The sequence below is a fragment of the Lathamus discolor genome, chromosome 4 (assembly GCF_037157495.1).
Source record: "Lathamus discolor isolate bLatDis1 chromosome 4, bLatDis1.hap1, whole genome shotgun sequence".
NCBI lineage: Eukaryota > Metazoa > Chordata > Aves > Psittaciformes > Psittacidae > Lathamus > Lathamus discolor.
In genome coordinates, this window is record NC_088887.1 from 52,061,685 (window position 1) to 52,088,538 (window position 26,854).

Consider the following 26,854-nt stretch of genomic DNA (forward strand, 5'->3'; position numbering starts at 1 on the left):
TGCTTTTGCCAACCAAATCTGAAAATATATTATCCCTGTTTCATTTGTAAGGAGATGATGGGGGGAAGGGGTGGCTGTGGTTCTCATGAAACTGATGTAATTACTAAATCAAATTTCCACTATGTGGGACTCTGATAATCCCAGAAGTCTCTCCAAAGTTGTTTTCTTCTTTAAACCAGGAAGTAGCCCCAAAATATACCTTATTCTGATCATTTTACACCAGGAGCAAAGGAAATGCAAACTGCTGTCAACAATTGCCTCCAAAATGCTTTGATCAGGATGGATTTTATATAAATGGTAATCAAGGCTGTTGTTACGAAGTACTGTCCCAGTACTGCTGCTTCAGTGGACCGGTTCTCAAAGCCTTTCAATAAGAAGTGAGTGGAAAATACAAATGCATATTTATATTTACTAATGGCAAGAAAAGTAGTGTTTTTAATGAGAAAAAGACAGTATCTTTATTTCAGATAAAATTTAAAATCTCATTGGAGCTGATAGCTATATGCTTCATTTTCTGGCCCTTTGAATAGATATATTTTTATGGAGCAGAAAAACATCTCTGAGAAGATGATTTTGGGGATATTGCTGTTTTCTCTGCTGTGATGTAAGGCACGAGCACAAACTCAGCATTTTTCTCCTTTAAACCATGACAAGAAGCTTATATTAATTTATTTTGACAGCATTTTCAACCCATGTAGCAGTTTAGGACTATCTGTTTGTGCTACCTTCCTATCTTCGACAAGCAATGCTTTGCGTGAGACTGTTAATTTGGCAAAGGGCATGGGTTCACATTTGGTTTTCATAGACTGATAGATTTAAAGGCCAGAAGAGACCATTATGAACATCTAGTCTGACCTCCCACTTCAATCAGGGCACAAGCCTCACGCGATCATTACTGCAACAAGATCATGACTTCAGTGCGAGATAGAAAGCAGCTTAAAAAGAGCATCCAGCCCTGAGTTGCCTTCCTCTAATTTTTAGCATTAATTTTTCCAGCTTCAGACTCCAGTCCCTGGATCATATCATTTTATAGGCATGCAGATTCAAAACGAAACATCATCCTCAACTGTCCCTGTCAATTACATGTCTGTGATTTCATCTACTTGGATTTATCCCAATATTATAGGAATATTTATGTTGTATAGTTGTCAGACCATGTTAAATGGACAGTAAGCATTCTTTTCACTTTATACTGGATGTTGTAAAAACAGTTGCAAAGCACGCATGGAATGTCAAGATCTTGGGCTAGGTCTGCACTGGTAAGTCAGGAAGCATTCAACCTTGCTTTTCCTTTTTGAGAGCAGTTTGCATTCACTGAATTAACATGCTTGAAGCCTGTTCACAGAGCAAATGCACAGCAACTATTGTCCTTTCAAAAACCAGCTCCTGCATTTCCAAGATCAGTCTTTAATAGGCAGATAACAATGAAAATTGGCAAGTGACAAAAAAGATAAGGGAAAGCAGTTGCAAATGTTTAAGAAATTATTGTATACCTTGTGCATTTAAAAATAAAATAACAAAAACAGTTGTAATTTGGTTCACCTAAGAGAACAGCAGTAGATTAGGTGGGAGGGAGGAAGATACTTTGAATAGGCTTATTCTGCCACTCATTTTCACATGTACTCATCATAATATGAAAGCAGACTTTGTCCAGGCTTAAAACCTGTCTGCAATTCACTGTCCCAGGAATTCCAGTCTACAGAACTGGATCAATTTTTCAAGATGGCCAGAGCTCCAAAGCTGGCATTGAAGTTTCACACAACCTGGGAGGTTTTAGGTGTGGATGTGAAAGGCATTTGTGGCACTTCGGAAAGTCTTCGAGCAAATTCCTGCGTCTGAAATGTAAACGTTTTTCAGGCTCCCCCTATACAGCGTAAAGAAAGAGGGCAGGGCTTGAACTCTGCTTCTGGTACCTACTATCATGTGGTAGGTAGAGGGGTACCATGTTCATATAGGAATAGAATAAGGTAAAGAACTAGAAGAAGATACTGCCAAGAGAAAATCCAAGTAAACATACTGCAAGAATTGATTGAGTTTGATGACCTTTAAAACTTTCAAGTCAGGACAGTTTAAAGAGCTGCTATTCAGTACTTGCCTAGTAAAACTGGAAAGATTTACATTAATTTCAGAAAGCAGCCACTGGCTTCTTACTGTCTTGTAAAACATTAATATGGACTGATATTTAACAAGCAAACTGATATTTAACAAAAAAAAAACACAAAAGTTTAACAAAACTTTCAAGCTTTCCAGTTTGAAAATGACACAGTTGGAGGAGCTAGACCACAAGAACTCATTAACAACAATTTTTTGTAAAGCAATTTACTTGTTTAGTAGCTATTCTCCGTTTTCACAGTTTGGAAATGTGGAGGACATCAAGAGACCTGTGTGATAATACTGTATAATAATATAAATGGGTTTATGTTTATATTATAGAATCATAGAATAGTTAGGGTTGGAAAGGACCTCAAGATCATCTAGTTCCAACCCCCCTGCCATGGACAGGGACACCTCACACTAAACCATCCCACCCAAGGTTTCATCCAACTTGGCCTTGAACACTGCCAGGGATGGAGCACTCACAACCCCCCTGGGCAACCCATTCCAGTGCCTCACCATCCTAACAGGAAAGAATTTCCTCCTTATATCCAATCTAAACTTCCCCTGTTTAAGTTTTAACCCGTTACCCCTTGTCCTGTCACTACAGTCCCTGACGAAGAGTCCCTCCCCAGCATCCCTATAGGCCCCCTTCAGGTACTTGACTACATATGAAACTTATTCTAAAATTTTGTTCTTTATCCAGGTTTTGAAAATATCCTGGATATAACTATATATAATTATGGATAAATAAATTCCTGTTTCAGAGAAAAGTACTTACTCTTTATGTTGTAATGGCCTTTGCTGAGACACTTTCATGATATCTAAAATCACTGCAGTATTCCATAAAACTAAGAATATTTCTTTTTCATAATATGTACAAGTCCTGTCTGTTAGCATTTATTATGTCAAATAATACACTTTAAATTAGGCAGTCTCAATCAAGAATGCATGTTTTCATTCAAAACCTTTTAGTATAAAATACTAAAACGTGTACAAAATTAATATATGAGCAATAAGAAGGTATATATCTTTTTGAGAGTATTTGCACATTTGGATCCCCTTAACAAACTGGTTTTTAAAGGCAAAAGTTATCTGATACTGTAACTATATATGGTATTTTGACTTTGCATGTGAGTCTCAGCTCTACAAAGAGACATACAGCATCACAGCAAACATGCATTTGCAATTAAATGACCGTTCACAGTACGGCTTACAGAAATACAAGATACAGTTCAAACTGTTTCATAAAGAATGCCCGTTCTTGTTACTCTTTGTTTTAATGGGCTATAAAATAAATGCAGCGTAGAAGGTATTTTTACAGCCAAAGGTTGTGATACATGATATGCATGGTTGTGCTGGGAAGAAAATGCCAAAAATATGTACTTCAGACACCTATCACGCTTCTCAGAAGGGTTATATATGCAAAGCCATCAAAATCCTGTGCTATCTTTAATGGAACAGGACTGACTGCTCCTCTGGTGTTCACAGCATCAGCCCTGGTAAATGTCAAAATATATGGTTCAGCAGTGAAATACTGCCAGCTTCTTTTGTTTGTAGCCATATACGAGAAGTAGTAAGGAGACTGCACAGATGCAAAAAAGGGAAGGCAAGGAACTACCTGCTTTAAACCAGCATGAAATAGAGAATATCAACACCAGAAAACACACACACACATAAAATGCATGCATGGAGGTTGTAAGGGGCAGGGGGGAAGGATGAGGGAAGTCGGGTTTGTTAATGGTAGCTGAAGGGACTAAGCAATGGAATAGATACATTGGGGGAAAAGTAGTAGTGTGAAAAAAAGAAGCCCATTAATAAAAGATGAGGAGGAATGAAATGAGCTCTGCAGAGAAACTACAGCCCTTGTGGGGAGAGAAGCACAGGGCCCAGTTCTGGTGTTCTTGTTGAGTGCTTCCTAGATGCTGGGTACTGCTCAGAGGACAAAGTACAATTAAAAGGCAGGGACTGTCAACCTGTCAGGAATACTAAGCAAGGGACTAGTCTTACACACTTCCATAGCTGAGTAACTATGAGAAACAGCTTGTCACACCCAGGTTTTTCAAAATTAAATATATGCCTCTGAAGTTACTGAGATAATTGTCTGCAGTCAGGACCCTTTTTAAAGGCATTTTAAGGAAGAAAAAGAAACAAAAAAAGCAACAACATCAAAAAAAAACTTACGGACTTTTCATGCCCATATGCTTCCAAAAGAGTTTCCTGTAAAACAGCAGCTATCTAGGGATGTGTAGTAAAAAGCAAGGAGCTGATAGCTGCAAGTTCCATGATGTGCTGCAGGGTCTGGGTCCCAAGGCAGCCAGACCAGGGAACAGGTCACAGCCATCACAGACCTCCTCCTGTGCTTGGATTTCCTTCCTGTGGATACAGAGGGTAGAAGGGAGGCTGAACCATTTGTTGGTAGATCTCAATCTCACATGTGATTGCACAGTGGTCAGGATGTGGCCTCAGATCTGGAAGTTGGAAAGCACTCTGATCTCCCACAGTTGCAGATATTTATTGCAGCCATAATCAGCTGATAAACACAGACACAAACCACAAGTTCTCTCACAAGAACAGTTTGTGAAGGCACAATCTGCGAGTGGATATTTCATTCTTACACGTAGAAAGGATGTTTGTCTTTAGATTTTTGTCTAAAAAAATATAGCTCCACTGAACTAGGGAATTAAATCAGTTTGATCAATCTTTCTCAGCACTATGAATCCCAGAAACAAAGTGCTAACCCGTCTACTGGGTCCTTACAAGTACGTTCCCAAAGGGCACATGCTCAGAGACCTCAGATAGCAGCAGCTTTTAAATTGATATGTTAGACTGAGAGCAGGAAATAAAGAGTCAAAAAGTGTTCTCAGCCAAAATAAACCACTTTTTCTGGTGAAATGTTTTTAGATTTGTTGCTCTTCTTACTCCCTCTCCTCTCCCCCCTGCCCCCAGCTAAAACTAATTGCTTAATCTAGTTTTCAGTAGTTCTTTAGAAAATCTGTTTTCTAGAACTGGCTCTTATCTTGAAGTTTTCCGCCCTCTTGTCTTGCCTTACTTGATGCATAGACAAAACATCTAATGAAGCATATCAAAACAAAGGTCTCATGTTCATACCTGTGTAATTACAAAATTCAGATCCTGGAAATATATCCATTTTTCAGCTGTTCAGCTAAACACTGAATTCTTCAAAATGCTAACGTGCTCTTTTCCTTTCTTTTTGACAGCAAAATTTGGAAAGTAACCTCACCAACCTTATTAAGAGGAACACAGAACTGGAAACTCTTTTGGCAAAACTCATTCAGACCTGTCAACATGTAGAAGTGAGTACTAACCTCCATTTGAGATTCTTGAAAATTTAGTTACAATCACAGCATTCATGAACAAAATTTTAAACAACAACAAAAAAAAGCATAGAACTAAATTAAAATAGTTGTAAACTGATACGGAGCTTTTTTTGCTGATAAGTGATATTCTCAGTACTGATTACCTTCTTTCCTTTCTACTCCCTGTTAATTATGATACATTTGTATGGCTCCCACCACTACTATATTTCAGCACATCACTCGCTAACTGCACCTTGTTTATCTTTTGGGGTCCTTTGTGTGGTAGAGTAATATTTACAGGTAGAAAACTAAAGCAAATAAATAATAATGCCCAGGACCACAATGATATTTAGATTTCTATGGGCCACTGATATTTTTTTAGTCAGAATTAAGTATCTAAATACATTTGTAAACTCAAAAGTCATGCATACAATATATTCACCTTCAGAAGAAGATGCTTAGAGGCCTTTGATTTACATATTCCACTTTGCATGTTCGGTTGCATATTCCACTTTGAATATCACAGAAAATCTTTAGCAGGGAGGGATCAGAAGTCATATTTCCCCAAAAGCTGTGGATTGTTGTAGGTGGCCCCATGGGGCTGCTGCTCTGCATGCTCTACATGACTAATTCAGCCATGGGAGCTGACACAAGAAGAGATCAGAGTCCAAAATAGATTTTTATTTTTATTTTAGCAAAACTTTTCTGTTTACTTTTTGCCACCCTACTAGACCTTTTCAGTTCCTTATATTCAGGTCAACAAAGCCAAAACCACTACGAACAAAGACTAGGAAAGGTTCAACACTGTGAGGTGCATGTCCTTGTTGATAGATATACTGAATTCATTGGTATACATCAGTCACCATGTGCAGTGCTGTCTGTTTTCTTAAGTTCTAAACTCAATTGAAGATGGCATGGGAAAGTTAATGGGGTAGGAAACAGAGGAGCTAGCACAGATAAATATTGCTGATTTAGAGTGGAACAAGTTTTAGACCTCAATCACAGAGAAAAATTGTTTTCATCTGAACATCTAATTACAAATCACTAATCAGATTAGTAAGGAAAACTTATCTTACCTGTGAAAAATACTTGTTTTTTTGTTTGCATTACAATGTTGTCTATTGACAGGTTTCTGCCTAGGACCATTTCACTTCTTACTGCATTGTAATTCTTGCAGCAGCCTTATTTATTAAGAAAAGGGTGCACTTTTGTGTTCCAGCAGCATTAAATAACAATAGTGTTGTGCAGAAAAGGTATTTCACTTTGAGTATGATTGTCTATACATGTGAAAGGAAGCCAAGTTTCTTCACCAGTGTTGCCTAATGTATAGCCCTGGGGAATTTGAGAGAGGAAGGTAGCCTTAACCTTCAACACTGATACGATTTTAAAAAAATTATCTGTGACATAGACTGCTGTAACAGCCACATGTCACATCTACAGAAAGGCACTTGGTTTTTAGAGAAGCTTGTTTTTCTTCCTTATAAATCCCATGGGAGTTCTCCATAGGGTTTCTCCTTTTCTCTCTTTTTTCAGACTAAAATTCAGTGATCTAATTAAGCCCAAGAGCGACTTCTGCTTGTGAATAGATTCGAAGTTACATCTTGAATATTTGACCTCTGCTTGTTGCCTGTAGGAATGGCACATTGCTGCAGAAACAGCAACAAAAAAAATCTATCCCCCCCCAAAACCCAAACCAAACCAAAAATCAAAACAAACAAAAAAACCCCAAAACAAACAACTAAGACTGTTCTTCCAGAGAGATCATCTGTTCTTCCCAAGAGACTGTGAAAGTCTATCCACAGTATCAGACATGAGGTGAATTTTTTGAGATTTCTATAGGCAGCAGTAACACCAAGCAGAATAACTGTAGAATCAGCTGGAACAACTATAGCAGGTAATAAGAGACAGAGACAAGTCATGTTTTCTTCCTCTGTATATAAAACTTGAAGCAAAACCCATGAAGTAGATGGGCTCAGGATAGCATAAGGCCTTTTCTTCACTGGTGGCCTACATCCGAGATGGGCTAGATCAGGAAAATTTAACATCACTCCTCCATCTCCTCTGCAATTCTTCAATATATTATCAACTCTAAGGTTTAGTATTACAAAAAATCCAACTTGATCAACTGGTGACAGATGCGCTACTGTCCCTGGAGTCCTGTTTTAGAAAATTTCTCTGTAGACATAAAGCAATAGCAGTAAAATTGTTAATGGATTCCTACCACATTTTATTAATCAAATTAGTCTAATTAGCATTTAAATTAGCTAAATATTAAGAAGTGAGCTTCAGTGAAAACCCCAGACATAAGCCACACTGGAAATCAGGCAAGTGGGGATGTGGAGGTAAACTTTAAAGCTATTTCTGTTTCTCAGAGCTCTGTGAAAATTTCAGATATTATATGAGTATTTCCAGTGTCAGAGAAGCTATAGATTTTTAAAAGTCAGTATGCTCTCTTTCTCTGTGCTTCTTCATAGCAGAAATTCATCCCAAACCAGGAACCCAAATGAAGCAAACAGTATATTAGTTATAACATTAATGTTACAAATTTTAAATCACAAAATAATAAGCTGAATTTCTAATGAATGCATTAGTGTTGCCATATGAACTTGCTCAAAAGTGGAAACCAAACAGGTAATTCATTTTATAGTAAATGTTTTCTTTTTCATTTTTTGATACAATATGCTACATATAATGCTGTAGAATAGATTGTATGGAATTTTTAAACATGTGAAAACATAGGTAGTACACTTTAAAAACAGCTGTTACATAATTTAATTTTTGTTAACAAGTTTAAATAATTTTAATCATGTTATTTTAATGTTGATTTATATTTGGGGAGGCTTAAAACCAGTTAAAATAATAATAAAGGAAGCTTTGGGTTTCATACATAATTTGAACTTTGAAAAACAAGGAAAATAAATTATTATTCCTTGTGTTAGAGTTACAAAGATTTTAAGGGGCATATAAACGTAAAAAAAACCCATTTATGCTTATTATCATTTATTTGTAGAAATAAATACTTCACATTTCTAAAGCCTTTGTCATGTCATAAACCAAAATTTCCAATATTAAATGAAAAATGAAAAAAGAATGTCTTCTTCATATGGAGCGGAAGCTGATGTTTCTGAAAATAAATAACAAACAGGCTCTGTGTCTTTTAAATAAATGAATTCTCGCTAGCCAAACTCAAATGTTGTCACAGAGCCACTGTTTCTCATCAGCCAAGTGAGCTGTTAATGGGCTTCCCACAACCAGCTTCACTGAAGATTTATTATCTACCCATACATCCTCCCTATCGGGCAACTGTAACTTCATCGATAACAAAGGCCAAATCCCAATCTCTCTGTGTTTTAAAACTAATGCTTATTCCCTTCAGAGAGTTTTTTTTTGCTTTTCTCTCAGAAGCAGGCAACAACTGGTCGGGGACATTCGTTATCTGGAAGCTGGTTGCCTTCCAGCCACTGGGGAGGGGGAATCTGGGGCTGCCTTTCATCACAGCAACAGAGGCATAAATCTTGCCTATTTTTAGATGTAGTTTATCAATTTATGGCAGAATCTATCCTGATGGGGAACCTGATCTTAGGAACTTGAGAAGTCCATTTCTAGTTTTACATTCCTGTGGGTGGATCTGGGCATATCACCAGAAAAGCTTTTGTGAATGAATCAAGTTACACTTGTTTATTGCTTCAAGTGTAGCAAAGATATTCTTAAGCATTTTATAATAATAATTTTAATATCTGAATGTCTGATTTAATGCATAATACGAAAGTATAGTCTGAGCTAATAGTTTATGGTAATACTTAATTTTAAAAATCCCATCTTCTCAAAGGGAACCACACCTGAAAAGTGAATGCTTGAGACTATAACACACCTTTCTGTCTCAAATCCGTCTGTTTTGTTAGGAACACCCTGGCATGCTGGTTTTACCCATCCTTCAGACACAACCCTAGCATGATTTTTGTTTTACACACATTTTTTCATCTTTCCATGCTCCCTTCCTCGATAATCCATTCTGTCATTTCTTGGCTTTGCAGAAACCCCAGAGGTTATTTAGCAGCAAAGTTTTGTTTTCCTTCCTTGGAGACAATGGCAGGTCTGCAATGTCATTCTGTTGGCCAGGCTGCTTTCTTCAGAGCACCTGTTTGCACAGGGTAGCTCTCTGGGTTGGCCCTGTGAGTCAGCTCTGCTCCTTGCTGTGTTTAGGGAAGGTGGCTGGGGCTGCCTCCCCAGGGACAGCAGGCTTGGCTCCATAAAATGCTAAACTGATTCATAGGATAAAGTATTATTCTCTCCACAAACTAAGAAAACGGAATGGAAATGGTTACTAATCTGAAATATATTAACTTGTAGTTCACAGCATTCATGTGTCTCATAGGATCTTTACAAAACTTTATAAAAAGAATTAGGTACTGTCTTGGAGAATTTTATCTTTAAATTCTGTGGATATTCACCCATCAAGAGAGTCCTTTAGCATGTGGCTGAATGAGCGTGTGGCTCTGTGTGTGTCCATAGAAACGCTCGTGTGCCAATAAAGCAGCTACTTAGCAGCTATTACAAGGGGAAGATGTTTGAGGGAAAGGGAAGTAATGTAAATATTATGTTCGGTTGATACGCTGGAGGGAAGGGATGCCATCCAGAGGGACCTTGGCACGCTTGTGAGGTGGGCTGATGCCAACCTCATGAGCAAAGCAAAGTGCAAGGTCCTACACCTAGCTTGGGGCAATCCCAGGCACAGCTACAGGTTGGGCAGAGAAGAGACTCAGAGCAGCCCTGCGGAGAAGGACTTGGGGGTGCTGGTCGATGAGAAAATGAACATGAGCCAGCACTTAAACAGGGGAAGTTTAGGTTGAATATAAGGAAGAAGTTCTTTACTGTGAGGGTGATGAGCACTGGAACAGGTAAATGCTCTATCCCTGGTGGTGTTCAAGGCCAGGCTGGACAGAACCTTGGGCAACATGGTCTAGAGTGAGTTGTCCCTACCCATGGCAGGGGGATTGGAATTAGATGATTTTAAGATCCCTTCCAACCCTAATCATACTAAGATTCTGTATTTATGCTTTGGCATAAATTAACAGCCTAGGTATGAGCCCCCTACCACAGCTGAGGGAGAAAAAGGTCTTGCTGGATCCAGTCTCATTGGGTCAAACACAGCTGCAGCAATTCACTCATAACAAATGTGCCATGCAAATTGCTCATGGAATAGCTGAAGATTTTTCAGTGAGCCTTGGACAAATCTTCCAAAACTGCTGTTGTTAAATTGTGATTGTCAGGCCTAGGATATGCCAATATAGGTCAGTTCCTGGGTGACAGCATCCCTGTGGCTATACCAAGCCACTGCTAGGTCTCCATTCCTCTCACCATGTGCGGAGGGACATCAGCACCTTGCAGCACTGCCACCTTCGCCTGCATACCTGCCACATGCAAAGCAATGGGAACTGCATCCTGCTCTGATGGCCGGTGCATTTTCCATCTGTATGCAGCTCCGGTCTTAGCCAGTTCTCAGATGAATCAGGGAAGGATTTAATGCTGTTAAGTGCTTACATTCTCCCATTGGTTTTAGTGTCACAAGTTTTCCTGGCTGACAAAGTGCTATGTCACAGCAAATTTGCTCCTTTGTCATAGTTCCCAAGACACGTTGCTTCTATGAATGTGTGAGGCTTCTGCAAACATCCTTTAGATCATTTACATTTATTGGCATAAGGCACAAATTTGAGCATGATCCTCCTTTGCCAGTTACTCTTTTTTTTTTTTTTTCCTAAGCAATTTGAGTTCTGTTTCTGGACATTTTTCCTCATCTGTTATAGGAAATACATGATTAAATGTCTGTTATTTAGTCAATACCATGAAGCTTCTCTAATCTGTTAGCCAGCAACATAATCTGAACTCAGCTGGAAGAAAAATTGGAGCAATTATCTAGGGGGGAGGGGAAAGGAAATAGGTTTTGCTTGTAGACAGCTTTGTAACATCTGTATCTCAGTCTTTCTGTTTGTTTTGTTTTCAATTCACCAAATGTCACAGGAAGCAAATTCTGGACACTGCTGCAAAATCATTTTTTGTTATATGAAGCATTTCCTCTAACTGTAAAATTCTCAAACTGCAGCATCTTTTGCTTTGTTTGTAATGGAAATGTAAAGTTTCTAGATCACTTCTAAAGATTTCCTATAGGCTAAATCTCAGCATACAGTTCCTAGTCAAAAATTGTTTTTGTGTGTGTTGAAGGTTTTTTTTTTTTTATAGACATGTTGTATAATCACCTCCCAAAAAACCCAACTCAAAACCAAACAGTAGCATATTGGAAGACTTTATTTCACTAGCACAGATACTGAACACACACATATCAGACAGTTTAAATCAGTCTAACAACAGCAGTGCAAAAGTGATAAAGAGAAGATGGCAGCACCCGGGAAATCCTGGTGTTGCCTTTTGTGTCTGTGTGGCTCATCAGAAAGAGATAAGTCAAATGGGAAAATTATAAACAATGAAAATTCAAGTTTCTGGTAAGACTTGAGCTACCAGATAGCTTATCAAAATTTTGTAACAAAATGTCTTCATCAGTTTTTATATAAGATAAATATAGCATTTCTCGTACTTGAGGAACAGCAAAATCAAAACTAGTCTGTCAGCATGATACCCTGAGGACACTCAAACAATAAAGAGGCTTTGTCTGTGACAATAAAAAACAGCAACTACTCTTCTTTCACTAAGTTTCATGGTACTCACTCCTTGAGTCTTAGGCCCACTTCAGACAAAATCCAAGTCCTCATTAGGAAAATCTGTATGTAAATCCTGGTGTCTGAATCGCAGCAAATGGCTTTCATAGTCATACAAAGGTGACCACTGATAGTCTGGAATGAGGAATTTACTTTGCTGGGGTGCTGGAGTGTTTTTAGATAGTAGGAAAGGGGCAATTGGTTAAGTAAGTGTTTATCAGCACTGTGAAATATGCGGGACAGATAACTTGGAAAGCAGCTCCACGGAAAGTTGTTTTTTCGTCTGCCCCAGGATCTTCCATTTTTGTGGAGATGCTTGTTCAGCAGTTAAATTTATTTGCTATATTTAAGTGCTGGAAGTAACTGACATTTTAGATTGGTGAAACAGGAAAATATGACTTAAAGGAAATTGGGAGTTCTTGCTCTCAATAAGAGAGTAATTAGCAAACTTCATGATGTGCATAAAACCCGAGGGAGCGGTTTACAGCATTTTTTTCCTAAGACAGTTTCTAATGAGAGAGGGTACAAGAGACACTTTCTATATTAACATTATTTAGATGAAATATATGGCATCATCTACTTTTGGTTTCTAATTATTTTAGCTCTATATTTAATTCTATTCTCATAAAACTTGATTTCATTCAATGAAAATCTCAAGTAAGCTTTAGTCAGAGTCTTAATTTTATATAGCATTAGAAAAAAAGAGAAACTTCAGAAATAAAAATTAATAGCAGCGATTGCCTCTTAAGGCAACTGGTTCCCTTTCATAGAATCATAGAATAGTTAGGGTTGGAAAGGACCTCAAGATCATCAAATTCCAAACCCCCTGCCATGGGCAGGGACACCTCACACTAAACCGTCTCACCCAAGGCTCTGTTTAACCTGGCCTTGGAACACCGCCAGGAATGGAGCATTCACAGCTTCCTTGGGCAACCCATTCCAGTGCCTCACCACCCTCACAGTAAAGAACTTCTTCCTTATATCCAATCTAAACTTCCCCTGTTTAAGTTTAAACCCATTACCCCCTTGTCCATCACTACAATCCCTGATGAAGGGATTCAGTATCCATCATCCTCATAGGCCCCCTTCAGGTACTGGAAGGCTGCTATGAGGTCTCCACGCAGCCTTCTCTTCCCCAGGCTGAACAGCCCCAACTTTCTTAGCCTGTCTTCATACAGGAGGTGCTCCAGTCCCCTGATCATCCTCGTGGCCCTCCTGTGGACTTGTTCCAGCAGTTCCATGTCCTTTTTATGTTGAGGACACCAGAACTGCACACAATACTCCAGGTGAAGTCTCACAAGAGCAGAGTAGAGGGGCAGGATCACCTCCTTCGACCTGCTGGTCACGCTCCTTTTGATGCAGCCCAGGATATGGTTGGCTTTCGGGGTTGCAAGTACACACTGTGCCAGCTCATGTTCATTTTCTCATCGACCAGCACCCCCAAGTCCTTCTCCGCAGGGCTGCTCTGAATCTCTTCTCCACCCAACCTGTAGCTGTGCCTGGGATTGCCCAGTCCCAGGTGTAGGACCTTGCACTTGTCCTGGCTGAACTTCATAAGGTTGGCATCAGCCCATCTCACAAGCGTGCCAAGGTCCCTCTGGATGGCATCCCTTCCCTCCAGCGTATCAAAGGGACTACACAACTTGGTGTCATTGGCAGTCTTTCTGAGGGCGCACTCAATCCCACTGTCCATGTCTCTGACAAAGATGTTGAACAGGACCGGTCCCAACACTGATCCCTGAGGGACACCGCTCATTACCGGTCTCCAACTCAACTGGACATCTCTTTCACTGCATCTCTCCCTCTGTCTCACATTCATACACATGTATGTGTTCACATTTGTGTTAGATGAATATGCCTACAAAACCTTGTCCTTAGACAAGAAAATGGGGTTTAGTTCACTGTTACTTAACTGGTTAACTAAAGGAGCAGGTAATATTTTGTGCCTGCCGTCAGAGAATATAACTTGTCAGTTAAAACGTTGTTACTTTTTGGAGCCCTCTGTCTTTGTGACATTTACCTTTATTGGAACAAAATACTCCTGAGTTCCTCCTTTTTCTGCCTGACACAAACAGCTAAACTGCAATTAGAGCAGCAAGGAGACCGAAAGCATTGGTCTTCTAGTGAGTATGTTAAACACTAAGCTAAAGACCCCAGATCCTGAATGAGAGTTTTAAGCACTAAACTGTTGGTTACAAAGGCACTGGCTTAATTTTCATCAAAGGATGGGCAGTCCTTTGAACTTCAGTGATTATTTAGTTGGTTTTGGTTTTCTGCCCTAAATGAAACACACTAAGTGGAATATTTTGCTCAATGCAAAACAAAGTCTTAGTGTCAGCAGGAAAAAACAAAATAAAACCAATAAATAAGTAAATATTGTTCTATTCAAAATATATGTTTACTGTTTAGGTTCAAAGAAAGGACTAACATAAAGGACAAACATAATGACTGAAAATAAATTATTAATGTGACCTTTTTACTGCATTTTGAAGAAACAACATTCCTCCTAGGGCTTAGTTTCACAAACAGCTAAATCTGATTTTAAGCCTCATTGTTGCCCAAAGTCTTCTCCAGCTCTGTTTCTGCCCTCCCTATTGTGTTAGACAGGTGAGCTCAGCCATTTCTCCAGGTGGCCACACCAGCTCCTGTGGAAAACAGGGAATACCTTTTCTCTTTTTGGCAGCATGATCCCAGGGCAGTTTAACCCAGTTGTGAAACAGTGGTTTGTCTTGCAATTAATGTTTTTCCTCTGGTGGTCTTTCCTGTCCCGAGAAATGTCAGATATAGTTCCAACAGGATGCTGCATTTGTGTTTTATAAAGACAATACTTGGTTCATTGAAGCAAGCCTATTTGAGGGGCTTTACAGTTGTCAGAATAAACATCCCTGGAGTAGCTCTTTGTAAGAACTTTCCAGATCCACCTGAGTTTTAGATTTTTTTTATGTTGTTAATGGAATTCCTATAAAACCAGTTTGTTTTCCATGAAACTTTTAGTTTGGTTTGGTTTTGTGGTTAAATTGTAAATGTTCCTGGAGAACTGCTAGGTATCTTGCTGGTTAGTTTCTCAACAATGTGCTTCAAAGCACAGTGGGACAAAAAACTTTAATATTTTAGTAAGTAACATGAGTATTTAAAACTTCTAAAAAAGTTTACTTTTACTCAAGATTGGGGCAGATAGTCTTATCAGCCTGACCCAAAGCAGGTTAGATATCCCAGCCTAATCGATTCTTTATTCACAAAAATTCCTAAGTACCTAGAGTAAGTTGCTATATTTTAGCAGTGACCTTTGTTTAACCCCCTCCAAGACTGCCTCTAAACACAGTTCTCCTAGTTAGAGATAGATGTGGAATGCAAATAAAAACAAAGCCTCTGGCACACTTGAAATGGGAGATGACTATTCTTTTTTCTTTCGCAGGGATTCAGAATAAAGGAGTTGTAGGTGATCCATTCAGATGGCAATCCGATTAATATCAAATATTTCCAAAGGCATTGTTTGTCATAATAGATAAGATCAGTTTTACACTTAGACTAGGTAAAGTCTGAAAAGGCTTTATTCCAAGAGTTGCTTTTGCTCTACAGAAGACAAAATTTAGTAACCCATAATATCAAACAGGGATATGAAGTGAAAGAATTCTGAATCCATGGCTCTCATTCAGCCCAGTCATCCATAAAAAGAAAGGGAAGACGTGTATTCATAAATACATATTAATCATCCTTCGTATTTCATTAAATAAATTAATGAAACATGGATGATGTTAAAATATTACTTCAGTGTATTGGACTCTATGAAGAAGGTTATTCACTTTACAACATGGATTAATTGAAAAATAATAGGCCTTTCTATACTCTCTAGTTGCGTATAATCCTCTAATTCATCTAGACTCTGATCCAAGAAAATATGACAATGAAGAAAGTTTTCCTATAGGTACTGGCAATTATATGCATCATTTTAGGTTGGTTTTTTTTTTTTTTGTTTGATTTTGGTTTTTTCCTGTTTTCCGGTTTGGTATAAGAAGGAATTCAGGCTCAAAATCTAGAGTGAACTATGGGGCAATGAGGTTACGATTGTTAAGTGAAATAATTGCAATTTGCTTTTCTGATAGTTTTGTTTATTTGTGAGTATATAGTTATTCTATAACCATGAACTCAAACCCATAAAATAAAGCTGATATCTCTTCCTTACCTGTATGGCCACAGCTGTGAAGAAATTATTTTTGAGGGACTGGCACGATTTTTAAATAGTAAAGCTGAAACTCAGATTCATACCTCACTTTCCAAAGATCACAATCTTCATACAACCTACTTTCTTCCATTTTGTGTAACCAGCAGAGGACTAATGAACAAAAATCACTCTAGTCTTGATGAAATTATGCCAGAGAGTGGAGTCTTTAAAAAGCTGCCCACCCTAATTTTGGGTATCTTATGTTGCTTGACTTTTAGAGATTATTTGCCAAAAAGATACATGTTCATTTCCACTTGCAGACAAAATTGCTTCATCCATAAAGAATCTCAGAGGCAGAGTTTTGCTCCTGCAAGGAAAATTCACTAAAAGATCCTTTGATTCCAGTATATTATTTGAGAAAGTGTTCATGGGTATGAATCTAGCCCTCTCACACTCTGTTTGCCTGTATAAGCTCCATTGTAACCTTGAACCTCCAGCCATATTGTAGTTCTGTGCTTTCCCAAACATCTGCTGGGGACTTTGAAACCACCACATTCATTTTCTTATGACCTAAGCTGCAATTTAGCTCAGGTCTCTGAAGATGAAAGCCAAGGAAGTCTCTGTAGAGAGCAGAACACTTTCCAAAGCAGTTCTCAGCTTGTGGAGCTCAGAACAACTGGCCTGTCTCTCCCCTTTGGGTCAGGAGGGCTTGTATCCAGCTCCCTGGCAGACATCTGAGGAACCCCCATTTTTCTTTTTCTTCTACACCCACTCCCTGAGGCAAGGGCCAGCAGCCCCTATCCATCTGTCTAGAAAACCTGGAGAGAGCCCTGAATAGTTTTTCTTCTTTTTATTGTTTTCAGTAAACTGTTTGAGATCTTCAGATATTAAAGAAATAGGAATAAATTCACCACAAAAGCAGCAGGGCTAGAATCAGTCCTTGCTTTCTTGTTTGTAGTAGAGAAGTCATAATTTTTGCTATATCATAACAAGGCCTCCTAGTCAGCTTTAAAACTGACTGAAGAGATGTTTATAAAAATGATACTACAAAACTCAAAGCTTCAGGTCTGAAGTAGTTCTGTACATGGATTTTAAGGAATTGGTTGATTCCAAAACTAAGTGTATTCATAACATTAAATTTTTTTACAGAAAGATGTCCTGAAGTCTAGCATAAACTCTCAAGCAATAGATATCTCAGATTAAAGAGTCAGCATTCATCTGGGATGGAGGAAGCCCAGATGAAGTCTGCTGCCTATGGTTCAGAGCTTCCCACAACCAAAGTGAGCAACGCAGCCTCCAGACTTTTAATGAACTCCTTGGAAAGCGGGTTTGCTTTTAATGTGGAAAAATGTAGAATGTAAAACCTCAAATATTTTCACCAGACAGAACTCGCATTCCTTGGCCAGCCCCAGCTGGAAGTTATTGTCAAGGTTGCTGTTCATCAAAGGACTCAAGCAGAAGGCAGAGCTTTATTCTGGCATTTCTGTAGCACCTGTACAGCGGAGCCCTGCTCCATGCCTGTGGCTCTTTGGTCTGACATCTGACTCCTCAGAAACATACAAGTACGCAATACCCAATAGTAATCTCACAAATAGTCCCTTTAGGGTGACAGCTAATAGGGTGAACCTAAAGAAGGCGTGTGCTCAATTATAAAGTTATTACTGAATCAGAGGCCTTGTAGGCTGAAAATCTGATTAAGGCGTATTTCAACTTGAGAAAAGCCCCCAGATTAAAAGTGGGGGGTTTCATATAAAGCTCAGACCTATCAAATAATTTTGGAATATTCTTTTCACTTTTAATAAGCTTGTGCAAGTAATAACATTGGAAATGTCTTCAAACTAAGTTTATAAAAGAGTAAACTTTTTAGATTTCAAAGAAAAGAGAAGTCTACAGTCAGTGCATAAGAAATCCAAAGGTTATTTCCATGCGTTTTTTTCTTAGAAGGTTTTACTATGTAATTAATATGCTATTATTCAAACCAATCAGAACATTAAATGAAATAATGTTGATTTAACCTTTCTGTAACTCTATGTTTCATGACAGTTGCCCCAAAGATTAATTAGATGTGCTCAACAAAATGAATCGATGATGTAAATGGTGATAGAAGTAACACTTTGTGTGGAAGCTACTCAAAAAACCTCTGAAGTGTTACTGTAATTAAGTGCCAAAATTGGCTCTGGTGGGAACAGACCTCAGTATTGACACAGACGGAGTTGCACCCGTGTACAGTGGATATAATCACTGCCCCTGACTGAGCCCGTTTGGGATTCCCTGCTTCTTGGTGGAATTTAGTCTGCAAGTGAAACTGGAGTCAGGGCTAGGGAAACGGGTGCACTGGACAGCACGTTGAAAACAGCTCTGTAGAGTTTCATGCCAAAATATGGTTCATGACAGGAGGGTGTGATGACGAGATGAGATCCCAGAGTGGTGGAATGACAAGAAGAGGGGTAGTCGGAGGGACAGTGATGACTGACTTCTAGGATCCTTGAGCGGTCAGTGGGGAGACACAGGCACTGCCAGAGGCTTTGGGTGAGCTGGTTCATGGTCTGTCTCTCCTTACGGACCATGGTGGGAAGTCAGGTAGAGCAAACAGTTAATGCAAGGAGATAAACAGGCACCTAAAACTGCATTGTGGAAGTACTTACTATGTCTTTACTTACTATCGGCAGATCTCCCCAGCACTTTCAGAGCCATCTGATCCCTTCCAAAACCAAATACATTTTCTCTTTATAATCCTGATATTTTACTTAATAGTTAAGCGTGTAAAATATGCAATCAACTTTAATTTTATGAAGATTTGAGAAGGATAATCCAAAACCTTAATGAAAACAGGCTTTTCTATACAAGTTCCCTCTTTGCCCAGGGGATTTCACATAATATGGTTATTTGTAAAATTGGCCATGGTCCAAATTCTGATAAATACACATTCGCTTAATCTTAATGAGCTCCATAATGTGCTTACAGGTAAATGCATGTTTAAACACATTGTTGGAAAAAAAAAAGAAAAACAAAGGCTGAGGCTGATCAAGGGACCCATTGGACTGAAAAATAACCAAGGGGAGAAATATCGTTACTATATAGTTACTTGCCACCTGGAACTGTTCCGTGCTGTAGTTCACCACTAGCTCTTACTAGCTCAAAATAAAAGGTGACGTTGCCCTAGGAGCAATTGGCCCGGGATGGGGGGATGAAGGCTGTCCACCTTCTCATAAAGTGCAAATGGAAACAGCTCTGAAACCAGTTTTTTAAATTTCTCTTTATTCTATGGTCAGAACTTTTTGCCTTTTTCTCTGACTCCTTATACATACACGTAAGATATACACAGTACTGCTGGTGGGGAAGTACATTTTTCTTGTCATACAGAATGTTGACTTTTCACTGGGAAAAAGTCAATCTTCCCCAGAAACAAAACATTTTCAGCTGAGAACCAAAACTTTCCCATTTTAAATTTTCCACAAGGGTCAATATTTTCTGTAGAAAGCTAATGTACTTTGTGAGGTTTTTTGCATTAAAAAGTTTCACTGGCTCATATATTTATACTGTAGAAAACTACATGAGTAGTACAGCTATTATTTTCTATCTATCTGAGGCAAAGTGGTAATAATAAAGAGTCAATACACACAACGTGCTAATGTCGTTTGGATCTTTGGTAATTTGAATCTTTCAGGAACCACTGTATGGACAATGAAAATAAACAGTATTTTCAAGTGCAAATTCAGCAAATCAAACATTAGGAACCATTACGAAAGTAACCAAGATGAAGTAGAGAACCTGTTGTGCCACTATGTAACTCCATAGTTTGCACTTTGAATACTTGGTATAGTTCCCCATTATCAAAAAGGAGATGATAGACCTGGCAAAGTTTCAGAGAATAAAAACAAAGATGATTTAAGATATGGTACAACTTTCATACAAGAAAAAACTGAATCACTTAAGAGTCTTATAGAATCATAGAATAGTTAGGGTTGGAAAGGACCTCAAGATCATCTAGTTCCAACCCCCCTGCCACAGGCAGGGACACCTCACACTAAACCATCCCACCCAAGGCTTCATCCAACCTGGCCTTGAACACTGCCAGGGATGGAGCACTCACAACCCCCCTGGGCAACCAATTCCAGTGCCTCACCACCCTAACAGGAAAGAATTTCCTCCTTATATCCAATCTTAATGTAAGAGGTCTTCTTTTATAGTGATCTATAAAAGCACAAGCAGCACACAGATTGTGGATAGCTGTCAGTAGTACAATGTCGTTTCCAGTAAAAGTACTTGGGATTATTACATGCAGCTGGAAGGAGACAGGTTCAAATCCCTCTAGGGGAGGCAGTTGTTCACTTGACTGCAAGTTAAGCTCTGGTGCACATTGCTGTAGGATAGTGGGCATACTTCAAGTTCGCAGGGGTTGAAGAAGAGACTAAAATAATCCACAGAAGATGACTCTTCTGAGGATTAATAATGATGTAGAAATTGTGTCTGGTTCAGGAAAACTGAGCTCCAAAAGGATGGAGGATGAGAAAATAATCACAGGAAGCATCACGTATGTTGGGACTTCTTCCTAAGATGCTTTACTAGCAGATGCTGGCACTTACAGTGAGAAACAGCATACTTCACTAGATGGACTGTCTGATGCAGTACTTTTGCTCTTACATGCAATTAGTATTCACTGCAGTCCTATATACGGCTTGAAACAGCTGCTATTTTAAGCAGCTCCTGAAGAGCCTTCACTTCTCACTGATGCCCGCTGTAACTGACATCACTCAGTACTCACAGGACCAGCTTTTCTCACTTGAGTTAGAAATACCTGATAAGTATCTATTTGCAAGTCTTATCTCCTACAAACAAGACATTTAGACTTATTTCAGTGTTTCACAAAATCCAAGACAGGGCAAAGAAGAATAACATAAAGGAGGGGAAAAAGAAAGTCAAACCTAACATTTTAGAAATTATAGTTTTTAAACTGGGAAAAGGAAGATGTTAAAGGTTTTCCTAATCATAATGGCTTGCTTTGCAGGTAAATGCATCCCGCCAAGAAACCAAGCTGATGGAAGAATGTGACCAGCTCATTGAAATAATCCAACAAAGGCGACAAATAATTGGAACCAAAATCAAGGAAGGAAAGGTAAAAGCTTTTATTCTTTAGACCATAAGTAGGTCAATACTGCTTCCTCATACTTACGGATTTTTGACCTCAGGCACTACTAACACAAATTTGTAAAAGTCCTTATGTAGTCCTGGGTACTGCTGCTTTCATGGAAAGAGGAATGAAATATATCAAGATTGGTATGCTAGACCTCAACACTTTGTTTGACATTTATCTTACTAAATGTGATTATGATTTTTAAGGGTAAACACAGAAATTATGTCCCCATCAGTAAATGATAATAAAATGATATCTAATTAATGATTTCTTCACTCTGTTACATGGCTGAAAGTGTTTCCTCCAAAGTTTTTATTTTCACAGTGTGTCACAACAGTTGGTATCATGGCTGGCAATTATCTATATGAATATTCTAGTCTAGATACTTTATTTGTTAAAATATTATAACATAAACATTTTTTTCAGTCGTTGTCATTCTTAAGAATAGGAAGTCTAACTTATTTACAAAAAAAAAAAGTTATTCAAAAATATGCAGGGATGCAATGAAGGATGCATTTCTAATTACTGAGTTACAGTTATTAGCGACAAACGTATTGAACAAGAAATATCTCTGATATTCAAGTTTCAACAGGTGTTGTTAGCTACCTGTTAACTCAGAAACACATTAGAGTTGAATTAATGTCCGTATTTTCTAGGTTCATAGTGTTTACTCTTTAACTGCTAAACTAACTTAAGTCAAATATAAACTCTTCTTGTGTGGGAAAAGCTCAGGAAAGGAATAAAGTCAAGAGCAGGTTAAATGGTTCATGTGGCTGTCAAGATATTCCAATTAACTTGAAATGAAAAGCCTGTAGGCGAGGGCTGACTTAAACACATTTGAAACCACAGGTACTGTATGCTGTATGACAGAACCTGAATTTACTCATGCTGTTAACAAAACATAATTCCCTTCAAAATGGAAAAGATAGCCTTCTGCATTATTGTTTCAACTCTCTTTCTCTGTGCAGTGAGACCAGCTGTGCTTCCAGTGAAGCAGAAAACTTTCCACTAATTTGGATTTGTTCTATATACATGAGTTGCTTTTAAAAAATCTATTGCTTGCAAAGATGTGTCCTAATGTCCATTAGAGTATGGAAGATTTTAATACCATTGACTCCAAATTTATTTGAATATAGCTGTTATCAGAATCTTTCCCTATTCTTTGTTCTACTTTGTTCAACCAAAGGTGGCATCAGTGAAGGTCCAGTAAAGTTCTGGAATGCTTTGCTCCAAATGTTACCTATGTTGAAAGTTTTCAGGCATTCAAGAGACCCATGTGAAAAGCCACAGGAAATTATGCCCAATGTATCTTTTTAAAGGGGCCCATGACTAAGAGTCTTTCTGGAAGGCAGGGCATGACGAATTTGTCTTTGGGGCTATAGTTATGGATACAGAGCTGGAAATGCTCAGGTATAAAGTCCTAGCTATGCCTGCAAAGCTGCAGATTCAGACACGAGTCTGACAATGTGACGCAGCTCCATCCTTAATCTCATCTATCACCCCAAACCTATAAATTTTCACAGATCATGTAACAGGGAAAACAAACAAATAATATCAAATAGATAGATAATTTTGGTGCAGACATAATTCCTGTCATTGGGAGAGTGAGTGGGGAGCTGGTGAGATGAGACTCTTAAAGTTTATCATCACTAGACTTCTTGAAGAAGATAGAAAAAAGAATCAAACAAACAAAAAACATTGTTTATATATAGACCCCACAAATCATGGCATGCCTTCTAATTGCTAAAAGTTCGCAAGGTAGCATTTATTTCAGTTTATTGTTAATCAATAAGTAAGTAAAGAGATGAGCTACTTAATACTGCAATGAACTTTTCCCTTATTAGACTTGCGTAGGCCCAATAGTAATCTCTGCAAATGCAGTTAGAGAAAACATTATGGCATTAGTTCATCCTAGAAGCTTATCAGAATATTAGGATTATCAAAATCTTTATGCTTTCCCAGCATTTTTCTCCCTTTATTGTTTCCATATTTAGAAGAAATACCAGTGTGACAGGACAGTAATCAGTTGGCCAGTGTTTTCCTTTTGAAAATATTCCAAAAGGTTTATTTTCCCACTGGTTTCTGCTGTTGGGTAGGTGCACTAAGGTACCCTTATCTCTGCCTAGGATGCAGTTACATCTGAAATTCAACTCAGCAACTTCACAGCTAAAGCCCTAACTGCTGAGATTGGAAATATTATCTTGATTATAAATTTAGATATTTCTGCCAATCCACTTGGTTGTTAGTTTTCTCATTTTGCATGTAACTGCATCTTAATGTCTTTCTAAACTCCAGAATTATTTCATTTCCTTCCTATTTCTTACTCCTGTTCAAACTATGATCCCAGTGTGATAACAAAGGGAGAAACTCCCAGACCTTTCAGGAACTAGAAGTTTTGCTAGCCAGCATTGTCTTTAAATAGAGGATTGTCTGTACCCCTCCCTAACCTTTCAGCTAATGATTACAGTCACATCTACTGTGTTTGTCTTCAGCACATATGTTTGCAGTAATAATAATCAGCTAGCTCTCCAGCACTACTGTGCTTTTGTCCAGTTAAAAATATCCAATGAGAAACACCCTGTTTGATTAAAAGCACATAATGAAAAGGACAGACATGTATTCCTGGTAGAATTGAAGAATCTTTTCCTGTCAAATTTATTTTCAGATTATTTTTTATGAAACCTCAGTAACAGAGGAAAAAAAAAAAAAGGCAGTACTTAATCTATAAGATGTCTCTAATACAGAGCTCATCGCTTCAGGGAAATGGTTATCTGAATAGCCCTCGGTTATCACGTAAGCAGAAAGTACCAGGAAATGACGTTTCTTCTGTAGAAAAGTAGGCCAGCTGTGCTTGTTTTGGCTCTCCCCTGTTGTTTTCCATGTGGAAAATTTGAGGCAGAAAGGCTGCGCCTGTCCCTTTATTAAAAATGTTACATGGCTACATGGGCTCACCATCAAGCTAGTGTGAAAGAAGCTCTTGTCAGCGAAGCCATTCATCTTAATTCCCCTTTGCATTCCAGCTTTGCCTCAGCAGTGCAAATGCAATTATGATTTGTGACCTTAGAGATGTGACTGTTTTCTTATGTTTCCACTAAAGGTGGTGAGGTTGAGAAAACTGGCTCAGCAGATTGCGAACTGCAAACAGTGCATTGAGCGCTCGACATCCCTCATCTCTCAGGCTGAACAGTCACTGAAGGAGAATGATCATGCTCGCTTCCTGCAAACTGCTAAAAATATCACTGAAAGGTAAAGAAGGTGTCCTTTCAATAAACAGAAAAGCCTCCGTTTAAAGCAGACAGGTTGTCATAGTTGCTGTATTGTCTTGTCCCACCACAGATGTGGTCAAAGGCAGAAGATTAATTGACGCATTCCCTCAAAACACTACTTTGTGCTGCACCAGAGCGGGAAGGACCTTACTGTACTGTTAAATCAAAATATTTCTTTGAAAAGAGGATCAGTCAACGAAGGTTGCGAAATGAGTCAGAACAGTAATAGCATGTACAAAGGAAGGAGTTTGCCAAGCAGATGTCTGCTGCTAAACACACAACAACAAAAAAAGAGGTTTCTGGAGGCTGAAATCAGTCAGCAAGTACACTCCTTAGAAGAAATTCTCCATTATCTTAATGGATTCATATTCTTCACAAAATAATGAGTGGCAAGGTAATGAAATGTGTAACGTTAGGAATCTGCAACATGCCTCTCTGAGGTAGCCCACTCAAACAGTTGGAGATTCAACAGCCTGAGTGTCTGGAAACTTATGGCAGCTGCTGTGTTGAGTTCATGGGTGCTTCTAGGATCCTAGCTCCTCTTCAGCACGCCAGATATATCAAGGAGTGAAAAATAAAGGGAGCAAGTCTTTCCAGGAATCTGTGCTTCAGAAAATTTGGTCTGGTTTTCAGTGCAGTGCTGTAAAGGCTGAAACATTACACTGAATTTCAGCAGTATTTTCTGAAGAAAAAATGGTCTGTTGGAATTATCAGCCTGTTCAACCACCAGTCAGGAAAAAAAAAAAAAGAAAAAGGAAAAGAGAATGTATCTGGACAATGAAGAAAAAAATACAACAATTGTGCTCATTCATTCAGCTGCTTTTTTTATCTCTGGGTTCACATTATATCTTCACATTGTCCAGCCAATTTTCAACGAATTTGAAGCATGAAATTCCCTGCTTTTGTTATTTGCTCTTTTAAGTCTATCACTTACTCTGCAGTGCTGTATGCAGATTATCCGAATATAGGGTTTCAACAAAGCTATCTAATAAATTTATAAATAAGCCAGCAACACTGTGTTGCTCATTATAGATTCAGAAAATTGAAAATCTGTTGAGAAAAGCATAGCAAAGAAAGGGAAGGGAAGGCAATGCAAGGCAATGGATCATATGTGATCTGTCAGACTTAGATCTCGGTTTGTATTCTGTCACCAAGGTACATTGTGGCATCCCACCTGAAGCTGGTACTAAAACTACCATATGACAAGTAAAAAGCTGAAGGTAGGGGTCTGTCCTTTTTCAGGATTCAGGGGAACAAGCAGTAGGGCAGAAACATGTGGAGACACAAAGGTTTGTAACTTACTATTGGAGAATATAAAGAGAAGCTCCATTTTGGACATGTAAACATGAACATTTGTATCATAAATAGTCACAGGAGAGACACTCAGAGTGCAGATATGAGACCAGCTGACATATGTGCCCAATCAAATCTAATTCTTGACTATCACAGATTGCTGTTTGTAATGGGATGGCTGGGAACACCTTGAAATTCAAAGAATCATATCAAGCAGTGAATAAAACCGGGGTGGGGCGGGGGAACACCAAGTGCTTGTAGACAAATTGCAAGTGGAAAACCAGACTAAGTCTGATTAATAAATTATTCCCCACGTGTAATTCTCTGAGTTGTCATGTGCTGAGCAATATTTTGTTTGCTTCTAGAGTGCTTATGTAACAGTCTCCCCAGGGCCTGAGCTCCAGCAGCTAAAACAGTCTCCTGAAATTATGCTCATTGCGTTTCTTCATCCACATATTTCAAAGTAATTGCAGTGTAATATTCTCTGTTGTAAGCACAACAGGTAACTGTGTAAGCACAGACATTACATACACTACAATGATTTAGGTCGTGCATTATTTACAGTGGGTGAAACGCATTTATCCTATAAAAACGATTTCCAACCAAGTACAGTGTCAGATAGAGCAGGCGGAATTACAAGAGGAAATTCAATCCTCTAAGCCTAACATGGTGACATGGTGCCTGAAACTGCAAGCTGTTGAGCTCACCAGAAACTGGCTTTAACACATGTACACACAGTGCACCATTTGTGTAGCCCCAAACACCAGTCCAAAAGGGCCTGGTGATATGGTCTTCTTCACACACTCCGTATGTGCTTTATGGACATATACAAAAAAGCTCTTAATCTTAGATACCTTCATGCTGGCTTCTCAGTA

General features: G+C 38.6%; 1 protein-coding gene across 4 annotated transcripts in view; it reads left to right on the forward strand.

Moving 5' to 3' along the window:
- MID1 (midline 1) overlaps positions 1-26,854 on the forward strand; it is a 247,560-nt gene that overhangs the window by 194,059 nt on the left and 26,647 nt on the right. For all 4 annotated transcript variants that reach the window (XM_065677459.1, XM_065677461.1, XM_065677458.1 and 1 more), the window contains exons 3-5: positions 5,316-5,411; positions 21,295-21,402; positions 24,518-24,666. In XM_065677459.1, coding sequence (XP_065533531.1) covers positions 5,316-5,411; positions 21,295-21,402; positions 24,518-24,666 — 353 coding nt within the window. The remainder of the gene's footprint in view (positions 1-5,315; positions 5,412-21,294; positions 21,403-24,517; positions 24,667-26,854) is intronic.